Source organism: Rana temporaria, chromosome 6, assembly GCF_905171775.1.
Source record: "Rana temporaria chromosome 6, aRanTem1.1, whole genome shotgun sequence".
Taxonomy (NCBI): Eukaryota; Metazoa; Chordata; class Amphibia; order Anura; family Ranidae; genus Rana; species Rana temporaria.
The window spans coordinates 94,927,478-94,944,763 of NC_053494.1; the positions used below are offsets into that span (position 1 = coordinate 94,927,478).

General features: G+C 40.8%; 1 protein-coding gene across 2 annotated transcripts in view; it reads left to right on the top strand.

Annotated features, from left to right (window-relative positions):
• GTF3C1 (general transcription factor IIIC subunit 1) overlaps positions 1–17,286 on the top strand; it is a 307,903-nt gene that overhangs the window by 29,331 nt on the left and 261,286 nt on the right. Inside the window, exons 5-8 of one of the 2 annotated variants that reach the window (XM_040356997.1) lie at positions 2,305–2,401; positions 4,798–4,921; positions 13,139–13,294; positions 15,745–15,860. In XM_040356997.1, coding sequence (XP_040212931.1) covers positions 2,305–2,401; positions 4,798–4,921; positions 13,139–13,294; positions 15,745–15,860 — 493 coding nt within the window. Of the gene's footprint in view, positions 1–2,304; positions 2,402–4,797; positions 4,922–13,138; positions 13,295–15,744; positions 15,861–17,286 lie in introns of those variants that run through there. The other variant, XM_040356999.1, reaches the window with a different exon arrangement.

The following is a 17,286-nucleotide window of genomic DNA, read 5'->3' on the forward strand; positions in this document are numbered from 1 at the left end:
CCAAAAATATATAAAAAAAAAATGTTTTTTCCTCAGTTTAGGCCGATACGTATTCTTCTAACTCTTTTTGGTAAAAAAAATAGCAATAAGCGTTTATCGGTTGGTTTGCACAAAATTTATAGCGTTTACAAAATAGGGGATAGTTTTATTGCATTTTTATAATTTTTTTTTTTTTTACTACTAATGGCGGTGATTTTTTTTCATGACTGCGACATTATGGCGGACACTTCGGACAATTTTGACACATTTTTGAGACCATTGTCATTTTTACAGCAATAAATGCATTTAAAATGCATTGTTTATTGTGAAAATGACAATTGCAGTTTGGGAGTTAACCACAGGGGGCGCTGATGGGGTTATGTGTGACCTGGAGTGTGTTTACAACTGTAGGGGGGTGTGGCTGTAGGTGTGACATCATCGATTGTGTCCCCCTATAAAAGGGATGACACGATCGATGCTGCCGCCACAGTGAAGAGCGGGGAAGCCGTGTTTACACACAGCTCTCCCTGTTCTTCAGCTCTGGGGACCGATCGCGGGACTCCAGCAGCGATCGGGTCCGTGGGTCCCGCAACTTCGGACTGGGTCGCGGGAGCGCGCCCGCGACCCACGGCTGGGTACTAGTACAGGACGTAACTGTACGTACATGTGCTCAGCCGTGCCATTCTGCCGATTGTATATGTGCAGGAGGCGGTCCTTAAGTGGTTAAATGTATGAAATGTTTTGAACCTTAAATCATAGGAATATGCATGGGTGTAAACTCTTCTGTAATTTTACAGTGATGCACACTCATGTTTATATAAACCGATACTAAAAGGAAATATATGTTCACAGTATATACTTTCATTTTATCATTGAAACAGCAACAAAAACAATACTGGAAGTCCCCTACATCCGAGCAATCAAATTGGGAACTTTCACAGATGCATACATGTGTTCCCATGTCCAATCCTACAAATCTGGGTACACACACAGATCACCGTACCAACGCAAGCAATGTTGGTATAGTGATCTCAAACTGCTGTGCCTTGGTGTGGTCTGATGGGGGGGGGGCTCTCTCCACCAGAACACTTGCTGTAGTTCTTTTTGACAATTCAATATATGAAAATTGTTGTTTCCTGTTGTGAGTGCTGCCTGTCTGCTGGCCATCTTCTTTTTCCACAACTTCCTGGATGCTTTGCAGCTTCTCCACTGCTGTCCAAGTTTGATTTCTAAAGGCTACATTAGAAATCACATTTTACATGGTACCTTGCTGTCTGCAAGCTGTGCATATTGACTCCGCCTCCTTTTGTAGTTCAGAAGGCAATCTCTGTGAATTATGTGACCCAGCAATACCTATCAACAGGGCATAGTGAATACATGTCACATAATTTAAGGAAGTAATGGGGAACTTCAGAGTAAGTTTGCAAACTTCAAGATTGTTTAGAGTAATAAGAATAGGCTAGAAATAATTTAAAAGCAAAGCAGAAATGAATATAGTGATTTTACATTTTGACCATAGGACATTTTAAATCAACATTATTGTTAGAATAAAAATTATAAAAAAAAAAGTGCCACCTGCAGGGAAGAATTTAATGCTTGCCTCATCTGCCGCATCAATATTTGCTACAGTAATGAGATTCTGCTGCCTGAAGAAACGGTTTTGGAAATGCAAGATCTCTGTCCCCTACATCACTACAGGACACAGTAGTAACATAGGGGCCAGAAAATTGCACCACCGAGCATAGAGAGGAACAAGGCATATGACACTCTTGGGGTTTTTGGTTTCTGAAGACCGTACAAGACAACATAGTTCCTGCAGTGCAGCAAAGATCAGTGATACATGTGGAGAGAAAACATTCTTTCTTCAGAGGGGGCACTTTTTTAGAGCAACAAAATCACTTTAATACCAAGAATTGTTACACTATTCTAGTACACTAGAATTGATATTACTGTAGTGTGTTATACAGTATTTTTGCTTCCTGAACAATGCAATGTTAACAAAATCTTTTTGATGAATGTTCTGGTTTAAAGCATTTTTAAAGGCATATTTTTAAATTAAAATAATAAACATTCAACTCCCCTGCTCTGTGCTATGGTATACAGTGGAATTGCAACTGCTGGCGGCGAAAATGGAACACTCACTTCTTTAGCTGAACTATATATGTGCATTTTTTTTTTTTATCAAATTTAATTAAAGACTCCTACCTGCCTTGCACTTTATAGATATTGCGCTTGCCATGCCTTTTCTCAAGCCGTTCTAACTATGTACTTTTTTGTGTTTTGTTTTTGTGTGTGTTTTTGTTTTTGTGTGTGTTTTTTTTTTAGGAAGAATAAGTATGACACGCTTGCAGAGATGGTTTCTTTAAGGTTAACTGAACGTGAGAATCGCACAGAAACTTTGATAAACCTTCGGGAAGAAATGGTAATATTAATGTAGTGTATGTTCTGTGTCACTTTTCCTTCTACTATGGTATTTGAGCTATTTGTAGGCAATACACTTTAAAACGGAGTTCCAGTTGTTTGTAAGTTTCTTAAAAGTCAGCAGCTACAAAAAGTGTAGCTGCTGACTTTTATTAAACAGAAACTCGCCTGTGCTACGGTCCAGCTATGCGGCCACTCGAAGCCTCGCTCCTCTCCCACTCCTCTCCGTGGTGCCATCATTGCAAGCGTGGGCACCCAGCTGTGACAGCTTGCTACTTCACCAGTGTGTGCGCACTGCGCATGCACGAGTCGTGCTGCGCTCTTAGTGGCCAGGCAATCTTCTGGATCTGTGACTTTTAGAGAGGGAGGGTGGCCTAGGGGGAGAGGAGGAGTCGCCAAGACGATGGGACAGGAAGTACCTGACATGTAAGGAGAAAAGAGGAGTGCAGAAGTTTCACTTTTGGGTGGATCTCCGCTTTAAGTAAGGCAATCTGACAAAACCCCATGAACTGTTTAAAACCATAATTTATACTGCCTTCTAAAATAGTCTATGATGTTCTTTATAGAGAATCGTGTTTTTTAGTAGTTACTATTTTCATTTATATGTAGACCAAAGGTGTGCATAATATTGTAAATCATCTGTGCCATTAAAGTTGGTGGTACATTTGTATTGATTATTAAGTGCATTTGTTAAAAGCCCTGCGAACAAAAATGTTGCATTATTTTTACACATGTAATGATCATTTAGATTTGAAGACAAAGGCTTTAAAGAGATAAATTAATTATCTACCCAGTTCTAATACTCTGGGAAATATTTCCTGGTCATTGTGCTTCAACTGTGGCACTGAGCTCCCTGTTCTATGACCCGCAAGGGACATGAAGAGCTGCGTGGAGAGACAAGATGGAAGTGCCCTTTTAGGCTCATGTCTGTGAGAAAACAGACTGGACTAAAGAAGTAGTATCTTGGCTAAAAAGGTTGGCACGCACGCACCAGCAAAGAGCCCATGGGCTGCCCTAATTGCATTCATAGAAGCTGACCATAAGAATCTGGTCGATCCGGGGGAAATAGAGTAATTTGTTTCAGCTATATAGAGATGCCGTGAACACCCCTCACTTTAAGCCTTAATTTCAGCGCTCTGCTAAACCGGGCAGGCACTGTTCTCCCTCGCTCGCATGCAGAGCCCACATTGAATGAGGTGTTTTTCGTTCCTACCAAATGTAATGCATTTGTGGTTCAGCTCAAAGATCAGGTGGATGAACATAGGGGAAATGGTGGCTTTACTGCGGCATGATCTTCAAAAGATCCTAGAGTGCACAGGAGCCTTGAAGAATATGGGCTGGAATTTATGGTGCTGGAAGCGGCCTTTTAAACTATGGCTAGCAAAAGCTAATGGTTTAATGGCGAAGACCTTGCAAACAACCTGAGGCACAATAATGTTCACATAGTTGGTATACCTGAGTGGGTGGAAGGCAACTGTCACATAGAATTTGTTGAACAGTCCCTGTTATCTACTTTTGGGAAGGATGTCTTCATTACGCTCTTCTTGGTGGAAAAGATGCCTAGAACCCAAATGAGACCTCTGCTGCCTGGTAACCCAACACGTTTGTTTCTTGCTAAAATGTTGAACTTTAAAGATGAGGAGCTTAACCTGCATTCTGCTCAGAGAGGTGGCAAAATAGTATGAACATTTTTTTTTCTTCTCAGATTTTTCTGCAGAGAAGCTAAACAAAGTTCACAGATGTTAAAGCGGATCTCCGCCGAATTTTTTTTTTATTAAAAGCCAGCAGCTACAAATACTACAGCTGCTGATTTTAATATTAAGACACTTACCTGTCCTGGAGTCCAGTGCCATTGGCAGCACAGGACGAGCGGTCGCTCGTCACTCTGCTGCCCCCACCGCAATCCTCAGTGAAGGGAACCAGGAAAAGTGAAGCATTGCGGCTTCACTGCCCTGTTCCCCATGGCGCATGCGCGGGTCGCGCTGCGCCTTGCTCACTGGTCCCCGTTGTGTTGGTGGGGGCCGTGTGTTTCCCAGAACACAATGGGGGGGGCGGATCTGACGTCCTGCCCGCAGTCTACCCGCAGACTGTGTGGCCAGAAATGGGTGCAAATACCTGTCTTAGACAGGTATCTGCACCCCCCTCCCCCCTGAAAGGTGTCAAAGGGTTCCGATGAGCGGAAGTTCCACTTTAGGGTGGAGCTCCGCTTTAATAATCCCAGGCCGCAATATGCAATGGTAAATTTGACCAAAGTGAGGGTCACTGCACAGGGGTAGCACAAAATGAAAGCGTTACAGCATCAAATCTTGCCTTTTTATTTTGTTTTATGAAAGAAAATGATTCCTTCATTTAAAATATCTAGGTAATTGATCAATCCAATTTTTTCTTTTTTTTAAGGGTTTGCCTGAACGACTCTTTAAACGACTGTATTATTATATGGTTACTGCAGGAATTGTAAAAATAATTTCTTTACCAATACAAGAGATTCAGCCACTTGTTGAACATTGTAAGACTAAAAGAGGTATGTCTTTTTGCATTCGTATGTCATCAATAATTTTTTTTTGTAAGATTTTATTTTTGCATTTAAATCAAAATTGCATAATTTCCTAAGATTTGTAAAGCACAAATGGGAAAACTAGTGAAGGTGGGAATATGGAGGCAGTTGCTGATGCTGCCCAACCACACATAACTGCCTACAGTGGGAACGTAATGGACTATCTCGGTACTGATAGAATGACAAAATTGATATGATAAAAAATACATATAAAACATACAGGAGTATTAAAAGAAATACACCACAAAAACAACTACTGACGGGTACCCCCGTGAAATTTCTGTTGTAGTGGAGTATAAAATGGTTTCCCTCCGTGGTGGACAAGAGGGATTGTAAATGACAATCTCTAACTAGAAAATGCATTTCCTGCAGAAAATGCGTGGGAATGCTGAATACAGTAGCTGAATTGCTAAAGCTAACTGGATGAATAGCTTAAATCCGTGAGAATAGTTGGAAAAGTAGGAATGGTTTTAAAATAAACATGAATTTCATTCAGGTTTAACACCACTAATGTATGAAAGATGTGGAATATTTAAAGGATTTTTGAAAAGCTGACACTAAACTGAATTGTTTTTTTAAAAATGTTTATTTTTTTTTTCAAAAATCGCCAAACAAACTTTAAAATGTAAAATGTTCACAAAATATTCAGCTATCCGGCTATATCTTTTCAGTTTGATATATTTTACAGTTTTTGTGAAAAAGCTGTTTAAGTAAAAAAATAATAATATTTTTTTAAAATAAAACACATAAAAAAAAACATTTAAAAAAAAAAATCTTTCTTGAATTTTTTTTCCAAAAATGATTTTTTTTTCCAAAAATGATTTTATTTTCAAAAATTATTTTGATTTTCAATATTGTTTTTAATTTTTTTTTAAATGATTTTATTTCAAGACTTAGACTTAAACTTAAGGAGCTTTTTCACAAAAACTGTAAAAGATATCAAACTGAAAAGATATAGCCGGATAGCAGAATATTTTGTGAACATTTTAAAATGTGTTTGGCATCTGTAGGTGAAAGTATGAAGGAGCTGAAACTTTTGGGAGCGGAAGAAGATTTTAAGGATTTGAAGCATGCTCTCATAGACTTCAATGTTAAAAAAAGTGTTTAAAAAGCTTTAATATTTTAAAAAGTATAAATAGTACAAAAATAATTGGAGTCCCATCATTAGCTGACAGAGCTGAACATTTTAAAAGTTGAATGGTTTTAATAGCTGAAAGTATGCAGAAGTTACGCAGAGCCAAAAAACGTACGGAATAAAATGAAAATTAAGTAGAAAATGCACTTCCTGCAGAAAATGCGTGGGAATACTGAATTGCAAAAGCTAACTGGTTTTGATTTAATTATTTTTTATAAAAGATATCGAGCGGTAAAACTACCCTTTTTCCTAGAGAAGAAGAAAAACAAGCGTCCCTGTTTTAAGCGTTCTCTCTCCCCGCCTCCTGGTAGATCTAGCTCCAGCTAGTGGCGACAGCATTTTCAGCCAGCCACAAAAGCTAAGGAAGACCAAGCCCAGAAAAACAGGAAGCAGTGGGGTTCAAAGGCTAACAAAACCCCAAAGCCTCTTCATGAAGAGGAACACCCGCTCGGCCTAGTGGGGGGACGACTTTGGCAGTTTTCAGCAGGATGGCAGACAGAAATCTAGTATACACAGTATCCCTAGGATACCCACTGGAATTTGGAGAAATCCCATCTTCTCAATTCTGAAGCTGAAGACTCTCCAAAGATCCACTAAAAAGAGCGTCCTTTTTCAAAGGATTGGATCACTTGCTGTCCCAAGGGGTGATCACAGAAGTACCCCTAAAGGAACAAGGTTCAGGTTTTTATTCAAACCTCTGTGATTCCAAAACCAAATGGAGACATCAGACCCATCCTGGATCTAAGATCTCTAAATCAGTTTCTGAATATTCACCATTTCTGAATGGAAACTATTCGACCAGTGGTTGCCTCCCTACAAGGGCGGATAATTCATGGCGTCGATGGGCATTAAGGACGCATATTTACATGTGCCTATCCATCCCATGCACCAAAGAGTTTTAAAGGTTTGCTGTAGAACATCGCCACAGTTTGTGGTTCTGCCATTTGGGGTGGCTACCGCCCCCCGGTTATTTACAAAGGTACTAGTCCCTCTGTTGGCAAATCTGAGGGTACAAGGCACAGCAGTAACGGCCTATCTAGGCAATCTACTCGTGATAGATCAGTCAGTGGCAGGATTGGATCACGCTGTGCTTACCACAATAAAATACCTGGAACAGTTTGGATGGATTGTAAATCTGCAAAAATCCTGTCTCCACAAGTGCTCCAAAGCTTCAGTTGGTGGTTAAGAACCAAGAACTTGCAGAAAGGAAAATCCTTTCTCCCAGTCACCTGGAAGGTGTTGTCTATGGATGCCAGCCTAAGGACCTGGGGAGTGGTATTAGAAGAAGCTTCAGCCCAGGGAACCTGGGCCAAGACCGAAAGGAACCTGTCCATCCATACACTGGAGATGCGGGCAGTATACTTAGCCTTCAGAACCTGGACACACAGGTTACAGGGCCACCCGGTGTGGATTCAATCGGACAATGCTACTGCAGTAGCTTACATCAATCACCAGGGAGGCACCTGCAGTCAGGGCACCCAGAAAGAGGTGAATTGGATTTTGGCATGGGCAGAAGAACATGTTCCTTGTCTCTCTGCAATCTTCATTCAAGGGGTATAAAACTGGCAGGCGGACTATCTGAGTCGCCAGCAACTACTACCAGGAGAGTGGTCTCTCCACCCCAATGTTTTTCAGGCCATATGCCGGAGATGGGGGACCCCGGATGTAGACCTGCTAGCTTCCAGGTTCAACAGGAAGTTGGACAACTTTTGTGTCCAGGACCAGAGATCCTCTGGCCTACGGATCGGATGCTCTAATAGTTCCGTGGAATCAGTTTTCACAGATCTATGCTTTTCCGCCGATTGCTCGCTTACAAACGCTACTTTGCAGGATCAAGAAGGAAAGAATTCCTGTAATCTTAGTGGCCCCAAACTGGCCCAGAAGATCGTGGTATGCCAAAATCATAAAGATGGCGGTAGGAAAACCGTGGAAGCTTCCGCTTCGTCACGACCTGCTGTTGCAAGGTCCAGTGTTCAAGCCTTCCTTACAAGAGCTAAATTTGACGGCTTGGCTGCTGAGATCCACATTCTGAAGAAACGAGGGATCTTGGGTCCAGTGCTTTCTACACTTATTAATGCCAGAAAGCCAGCTTCCAGTCTGATCTACAATAGAGTCTGGAAAGCATATGTTTCATGGTGTGAAACTAACAAATGGAATCCTCAAAGATATGACATAAGCAGGATTCTTGCCTTTTGCCAGCTAGGAGTGGATATGAAATAATCCCTTAGAGCCGATATTTGACCCTTAATAGTACTAACAGTCTTTTTTCAAAGACCACTGGCATCTCATTCCCTAGTTCGGGCTTTCATTCAGGGGGTACTGCGGATCAATTCACCAGTCAAGTCTCCCTTGTGCCCATGGGATCTGAATTTAGTATTGTCCGTGTTACAGAAGCAACCTTTTGAACCTTTTTGCCATATTCCGCTGAGTCTTTTAAACAGGAAATTTGGCCTTTTTGATTGCTATTTCTTCGGCTAGAAGAGTATCTGAATTAGCAGCGCTTTCTTGTAAAAAGCCTTATTTAATTTGTCACAAGGACAAGATTGTTCTACGACCCCATCCAACCTTTTTACCAAAGGCGATGTCAACATTTAATTTGAATCAAGATATTATTTTGCCTTCCTTTTTTCCGCATGCGCAGACAGCGGAGCAAAAGTTATTGCACTCTCTAGATGTAGTGAGAGCAGGCAACCGCTCAGATACGTAAAGCTGATGTTTTGTTTATTTTGCCAGATGGTCCCAAGAAGGGACAAGCGGCATCAAAATCCACCATTGCGTGGTGGATTCGACAAGTAATTTATTCAAGCTTATGGTTTAACCATTTAAGGACCTTGCCTGTTTATCAGACTCTGTGTTTACAAGATTAAAACAGGTTTTTTTTTTGCTCTTGCGCATGCGCCAAAACAAGACAAACCTAAAAGCCTACAAGCCCCATGATGCCGAGCGCCAATATCACGTCAAATTGACGTGATTGGCTAACGGCTCTAAGGGCAGCCAAATGCACGGGGTTCAGAGAAAGAAAATAAGAACCAGCCATCAAAAGGGGAACAAGACAAAAAAGGAAGGTCAGGGAAGATGGACATGGTCAACACGCCGCATAGAGACAAACGGGCAATTCACAAAAAAGCCCTTGGGTGTATGTATGACAGAGTAGAGCCCCCAGTGGTCACAGCGAAAAATGCAAGGCAGAACAGTGATAGTATAATTCTGTCTATGGGCCAATTATACAGGCAGGAAAGTCCAGAGATCACCCCACACAAGAGGGAAACATTTTAAAAGATAGGGGCAGTTCTGCACACCCCTATAATATGTTAATCTTGGAGCTTCTTCAGTTCATTTTGACACGTAACATCTTTATGTTCGGGTCCTCCCACTACCTCCAGGTGCAGGGGGTTGCGATGGGGACGAAATGTGCCCCATCGTATGCCAACCTGTACCTGGGGGGTTGGGAGACGGAGCTATTTTCCCGAGATATATCGATGTACCTGTCCCAAGTGTTATCTTGGTACAGGTACATTGATGATGTGTTACTGTTATGGTCCGGCAGCAAGGCAGAACTGACTCAGTTCATGACTGTCCTCTCTGCTAATTCCTACTACCTCAATTTCACCATGGAATGTAATCAACAATGCATTATTTTTTTGGACTTAAAGATCTCTGTTGACAAGGAGGGGTTGCTATATTCATTTCTATATCGCAAGCCGTCCTCTGGCAACACCATCCTTCACGCATCTAGTGGCCATCCGTATTCCCTCATCAAAAGTATCCCTTTTAGTCAATATGTTAGACTAAAGAGATACTGTGTTCGTAATGAGGACTACGAAGAAGCAGCTAAAAATCTGTACCTTCGTCTTAGGCCTCGTACAGACGAGCTGACCTGTCCGATGAAAACGGTCCGCGGACCGTTTTCATCGGACATGTCCGCTAGCAGATTTTGGTCTGATGGTTGTACACACCATCAAACCAAAATCCCCGCGGACAAACAGCGCGGTGACGTGACGATGACGCGGCGACGTGCGCGAACCCGGAAGTTCAATGCCTTCACGCATGCGTCGAATAACTTCGACACCATGCGCGGGTTCTTGGGCCAGCGGACATGTCCGGTGAGTCGTACTGACCGTCGGACAGGCTTCCAGCGGACATGTTTCTTAGCATGCTAAGAAACATTTGTCCGCTGGAAACCTGTCCGGTCGGCCGGAAAATTGTCCGGTCGGTGTAGGGCCGACCGAACATGTCCGCGGAAACTGGTCCGCGGACCAGTTTCAGCAGACATGTTCGGTCGTGTGTACGAGGCCTCAAAGATGGAGGTTACAGTCATAGAATTCTAAAAAGAGCCTACAATAGAGCTTCTACACAGGACCGTAGGGGACTGGTGTTCTCTACCAAAACTAAAAGTACCCTACAACCTATTCGGGTTATTATGTGATACTCAAAACAGCATGATCAGTTTAGAAGCATTCTTGACAAATTTTGGCCACTGTTGCTTGCAGATGGTTCAGCCGCTAAATACATAAAAAATGATCCTGAAATTTCATACCGACGTGCCCATTCATTAAGAGATAAGTTGGTGCAAAGTCACCATGACCCCCTTGGTAACAAACCAGAATTACAAACGGGTACTTTTTCTTGTAAAGAATGCAATATTTGTCAGTTTATTCCTCAAGGTCCCTTTGTCATTCTTCCCAATGGTCTTACACACTCTATACGTCATAGGGTGTCTTGTCAGACCGTAGGAGTCGTTTATTTAGCTAAATGCCTTTGTGGCTGTTTTTACGTGGGGAAAAAGAAACGACCCTTCCTCAAACGTCTCAAAGACCATGTCGGCCCTATTCATAAACGTCTCATGACCACTGCTATCAGTCGCCATGTGGGTCGCGAGCATAATTTCGATGCGGACATGATCAAGTTTACTGCCCTCGAGCATGTGCCTATATACATGTAGGAGGTGGCGGCATTGATCATACGCGTTTACAACTCGAAACCAAATGAATTCAAAGTTTAAACACTATTCGTTATCCTGGACTAAATTAGTATATTAGTTACAAATCCTTTCTGTAAATGCTGTTTTTACGCCTGTAGCGCTACGCCGCTGCCGCCAGAGGGCTGGAAATACATGTCCCTCTATGGAGATGGTTCACATCTCCACGCCGGACGCCTGACGCCTATCGCCTGAAAAAAGGTCCCGGACCTTTTTTTCAGGCGTCTTTCGGCGTTTCGGCTAGGAGATGGGAAGCATCTCCATAGAGGGGGTCATTCTGGGGCACATCTGGGCGGACAATACTGGCGTTTTGTCGCCGCAAATCGCGGTACAAAACGCCGCTATTTGTACCGCGATTTGCGGCGACAAAACGCCGCGATTTCGTCAGCCTAGATGTGAATGGAGCATTAAGGTCTTTGTCATCGGTAGATCTGCCATTGGTCTGTGGATGTAACTTCTAAACCACAGACCTCTTTTTTTTGCTGTCTCCGCAAGCCTTTACAATCAAATTACAAAGTAAGCTGTGTCTAATTTAGACTGGGTATATGTGTTCCCTTCAGTTGGGTTTCTTCTCCCTGTGACTGAGCTCTGGTGCCCCCCTTTCTACAGCTTGAGATTGGATCAGGGCTCTATGCCCATGGTGCTGGAGTCCTGTTTTGGTTTTCTATTTTCTGGCAGGACTGAGTTTGTTCCTACCCGGGGTGACAGGTCAGCTATATTGTCCTTATTCATAAGATGTTATTTTTTCTTTTTGTTAGAATATATGTACAAATGTATTGTTTAAATTACAATTTGTTACTTTTTACTTTATTAAGAGCTGATTGTCTACTATCTGGTTATTGTGTAACCCCTGATGAAGCCGTGTATAGTGCAATATATTGGGAATAACATCTCACTTAACCATCAACATACTCTACATTGGGACTTCCAGAAACAATATATCTGTTTGTAATTCAACATATATGTTTTTAGCACTCTATATATTATGTGATTTTTATAATTCATTATATTTTTAATAAATAATTACGGTTATGTTTCCAACTTTTTAGCACCGTTATAATCCCATTACCTTCTCTTTTTGTACACTATTTTCTCGGGATGAGGTGCGGTTTTTTTTTTTTGTTTCCATTTATGAAACTACTTGGATCCGCTCTACTTTTTTGAATTTAGCAAGACTAGTTTCCTACAGCTCTTGCAATCAGTGTGGCACTTTTAATCCTGTATATGGCTTTTTGAGAGAATATATATGTGTATGTATGTATGTTTATGTGTGTGTGTGTGTGTATATGTGTGTGTGTGTATATATTAGGGTTGTCCCGATACCACTTTTTTAGGACCGAGTACAAGTACCGATACTTTTTTTCATGTAGTCGCCGATACCGAATACCGATACTTTTTTTAAATGTCATGTGACAGTTTTCAAACCACAATACAGACTAAGGATATTTTCTTTAGAATTATGAAGAACTCTAACTCAAGACATTATAAAAGAATAAAAATGAGTAAAAATGAATAAAAATGTTTTATTTGCTTGTCACGCAGTAGTAAAAAACTCAAAGAATTTTCATAGAACATGTTGATAAATACAAAAAAAGTATTCTATTTAGGTATCGGGAGCATTTGCGCGAGTACGAGTACTCCCGCAAATACTCGGTATCGGTCCCGATACCGATACTAGTATCGGTATCTGGACAACCCTAGTATATATATATATATATATATATATATATATATATATATATATATATATATATATATATATATATATATATATATATATATAATTCACTATTGCCCGTTATAGCCTTTAGTAGCCTTCTATTTTTCTTTGGCAAGTCTTGTCTCCTTAGATCTTCCCAAGGGAATATTTTTTATATGCAGGTATTTTTGGGCTATGGCAGTGGATTGGAGGTCATTTTCACATGGGCAGACATACAGTGAAGGTTTGGTCTTTCCTTTTTTGTTTTTGTACCTGAAGCTACGAGCCTATAATCCATGATGTATGAATAAGTTGCCTGTACTGCAAAATATAGAAATTATAGTAAGTCAATTTATTTTTTATCTGATTAAGGTACTGACATAATGGTCCGATGTATTAAGCTAATTAAAGAATATAAAAGAAAAAAAGATGACGAGGATGATGAGGATGAAGAAGATTTGAAATCGGCATCAGTTCCTATCGACATAATCTATGAGAAGGACATGTTAACACAAACCTATGAGCTCAGTATGTGTTTTTCCCTTTGTATCTGTATCTGTTCCTTAACCACTTACCTACCTCCGTTTTTGTAACTTGACGGCGGCAGGAACCCTTCGTCCCTCCGGGCCACCATCATAAGATGTCTCGGCATTGTGAAGAGCGCATGCCGAGGCATGTGCCCGGCGGCCGCAATGTCCGTTGGGCACCTGCGATTGCTCATCACAGACCAGGGACGTGGAGCTGTGTGTGTAAACATACACAGCTCCACGTCCTGTCAGGGGAGGGTAGAACTAATTTGTATGTTCCTTGTATATAGGAACGATGATCGGTCTCCTCCTCATCAGTCCCCTCTCCCCACAGTTAGAATCACTCCCTAGGACGCACATTTAACCCCTTGATCGCCCCCTAGTGTTAACCCCTTTCCTGTCAGTCACATTTATACAGTAATTGGTGCATTTTTATAGCACTGATCGCTGTATAAATGTGAATGGTCCCAGAATAGTGTTAAAAGTATCCGATATGTCTGCTGCAATGTCAGTCACGATAAAAATTGCCATTAGTTGTAAAAAATTTATAATAAAAATTACATAAATTTATCCCCTATTTTGTAGATGCTACAACTTTTGCGCAAACCAATCAATATTTCAAAAAATATGTAGAGGAATACGTATCGGACCAAACTGAGGGGAAAAAATGTATTTCAATGTTTTTTTTTTCAAAATTGTTGGGCTTTTTTTGTTTATAGCACAAAAAATGCACAGGTGATCAAATACCACAAATAGAAAGCTCTATTTGTGGGGGGAAAATTATCAAAATGTCATTTGGGTACAATGTCGCATGACCGCACAATTGTCATTCAAAGTCTGACAGCGCTGAAAGCTTAAAATTGGCCTGGGCAGGAAGGGAGTGAAAATGCCCTGTATTGAAGTGGTTAAAGGTGTTGTAAAGGCAGAAGGTTTGTTTAAAGTGGTTGTAAAGGCTCATGTTTTTTCACCTTAATGCATCCTATGGCAGTCTCTTTGGCGGTAATGCACTGTCCCTCTCTTATAGCGGTCTGGCTCTTGATTGGATAGATTGATAGCAGCGCAGCCGATGGCGCCCGCTGCTGTCAATCAAATCCAATGACGCAGGTGCTGGGGAGCGGGGCCAAGTCCTGCAAACGTGTCCTGCAAGGTAACCCCCTCGGGAGAGTGCATCTCCTAGGGGTTTATCTGATGCAGGGAGGAGCTGACAGGGGCCTTCAGAAGAGGATGTGTAGGGGAGGCAAGTATGATATGTTTTATAAAAAAAAAAAAAAAATATCCTTTACAATCATTTTCAGGAGAAGGGGGCCAGGTTTATTTTGCTAAGAAATCCCATTGAAAAATACCCCTTAGCATTTCTGGCCATGATCATCTTGAGTATGGGCAGACTTACAGTATGTAGCATTTACTTCCTGGAATCAATTTGCCCTTAGCTCAAGCATACAGGCATGAGGCTGTGCTTGGCTAAAAAAAAAATTAAATCTCCCCTCCTGAAGATTCCAGGAATGTATGACATCATTTGCATTGTCTGTTTACCACCTGCGCAATGAAGCACAATAAAACAAGGGAAGCAGTGCTCTCTCATTTGCCAAGGCCTAGAAACCATGAAGTAGCTGAAAAAATAATAAAAAAAAAATAAATTAAAACAAGGAACAAATGCTATGCTTTCCTATAGATTTACCAATGCTAGCAGCATTAGGATTGAAAATAGTCCGTGTTGACTGAGAGAGTGAAGTTATGCTTTAAAACCTATATCGAAAATCCACCTATATGCTTACCTTTCGCTGCATTTTGGGGAAGTCTCTACTAGCTTTGCACATCAAGAGGGTGAAATATTAGTCGTTTCCAGGCAGTTGAGTTTCGAGGTTTTTTTTGGAACGCAAAAAAATGGGTTCAGAAGCTGAGTTTAGAGGCATTTCAATCGCCAAATGCTTCTAAACACGGTAACTCTCGTTTAGCCGTGTTTCGTTTTTGTCCATTTAAAAAAAAAAAAATTACTTTTTTTTAAACGCTTCTACACGCAAACTGCAAAACCTGTCAAAACGCTGCTAGATGCGGCATGTAAACGCGGCAAAACTGAAGTTTTAAACGTGGGTTACTATCTGTCAAGTTAAATCGTTAAGGAGAGGTTGTAAAAACGTCCCGTGTACATGAAGCCCAAGATGTAGTGATTTGTAGTTGCTTGGAAAACCTATGTTCAACAATTTGTTCTAGTAAGATAGAAAACCATCTAAAAAACACTGTGTACTGCTACACGGGTGTATCCTATAGTGCAAAAGTCTGTTTGGATAAAAAATAAAATATTTTTTTAGATGAATCTTCTATCAGGAGTGTTGCGGTATCTTCACTGGCATGTTACTGTATTTTCAGAATTTTGGTGACTTTATGATTTCATACAATATCTACTATTTTGTGTCTTATTTTATTTTATGTTTTATTTTTATTGCTTTGCAGTTGAAAATCAAGGCACAAATGGAATTTCACAAAGAGAGATAAGATTGGCAATGAATGTGGGGAAGCTGGAAGCCAGGATGTTGTGTCGTTTATTAGAAAGATACAAGTTGATTAAGGTGAGGGTGACTGCACTTTCCTTATCGTACATCTCGGGACAAAGGGTGTCTTTATCTCCATTACAGTAGGTTTATGCTGCCACCTTCAGATGATTGTAAACTGCCAAAAAGACGGAGTCCCATCCTAGGCATAATCCCTCCCCACAAAGCAAGGCTTTAGTTTTTGTCACAATCCATGAAACACAAAGGTGGGATACAGAGTCCTGTGATTTAATTTAAGAGAAGGATTTCACAGGTAAACCAAAAATCTCCTGTTTCATACATCACAGACACTGGGTATCCATCTCCATTATAATAAGTATGTCCCAAAGCACTGATTATGAGGGAAGGGCAACAAGCCAACAGGTTCCAAACTGCTAAACTGAAATATATTGCCATGTGGACTGGCAGGGTGCTACTGTATACAGGGCCAGGTCAGTGATTCTCTGCTGGGCACATCAAAGTACATGCACACAATCTCCCCACAGTTCCTCTATCTAGACAAAGGCAAACTCTTAGCTGCTAACATCATCTGGGTTTTCATTAGAACAAGGAGGAAATCCAGGCTAAAAGTACATTTTACAACCATCAATGAACATAGATAGATAAAAACCTTCAGCTGGCATGTGGACACTCAGGCTCAGAAGAAAGGAATCGCAAAGTTTCAAAGTAAAAAACCCATTTTCAAGTGAGATCCACCTCTCACTTGGGAAAGTGGCTTTTACACGAGTACATACTGTACTGCTTTGTCTTCTATATGATGCTTTCTTTTGTAAATATATGAAAATCAAAAAGTTAGGTGTTTGTAGTGCTGCCTTTTTATTTATTTATAGGATATCAATAATGCTAATCTAAACATTCCGATCTTTCCACCTCAACAAAGGTTTCTGTGGTTTGCAGTGAAATCTCTGCCATTCAGGCTGCAAACAGCTCCCCAGTGTTCACCATTGTCCTGGCTCCAGTTCTTGGCTGCTGCGTTCCTGTTCTAGGCTTGCATGGATGACTTACTTCATACGGAGCTATTTGCTTTGCTACTGGAGGCCAATGTGTCTCACGTGTTACGCCTTTAATAACAAACCCCAGCTGCTGTATCAATTTGAGTACAAAATTTATAAAAATTATACATCACTAATTATCCACGCGCATTATAATGTGCACCATTCCTTTAAATGAAAGTGCTATAATTAAGTGTCTGTGCTTCTATATTTCTTTCACCGTTCAACTTTGTATTAGTTTTAGGATAAACATTTTAAAAGTAGTGATTAGTTTTTTTTGGTATTACTTTTCACATTATAGAAATCATAGAATAACATACAATTACAGAGTATGTAATGAAAACTGAAAAGAAATTGCAAGGATAACAGATATTGGTCATGTAGTTTCCAAACCATTTCCACTCACCCTAAATGGGAGCTATCTTTAGGAAGAGCTTGGTTTCTAAAGGCTT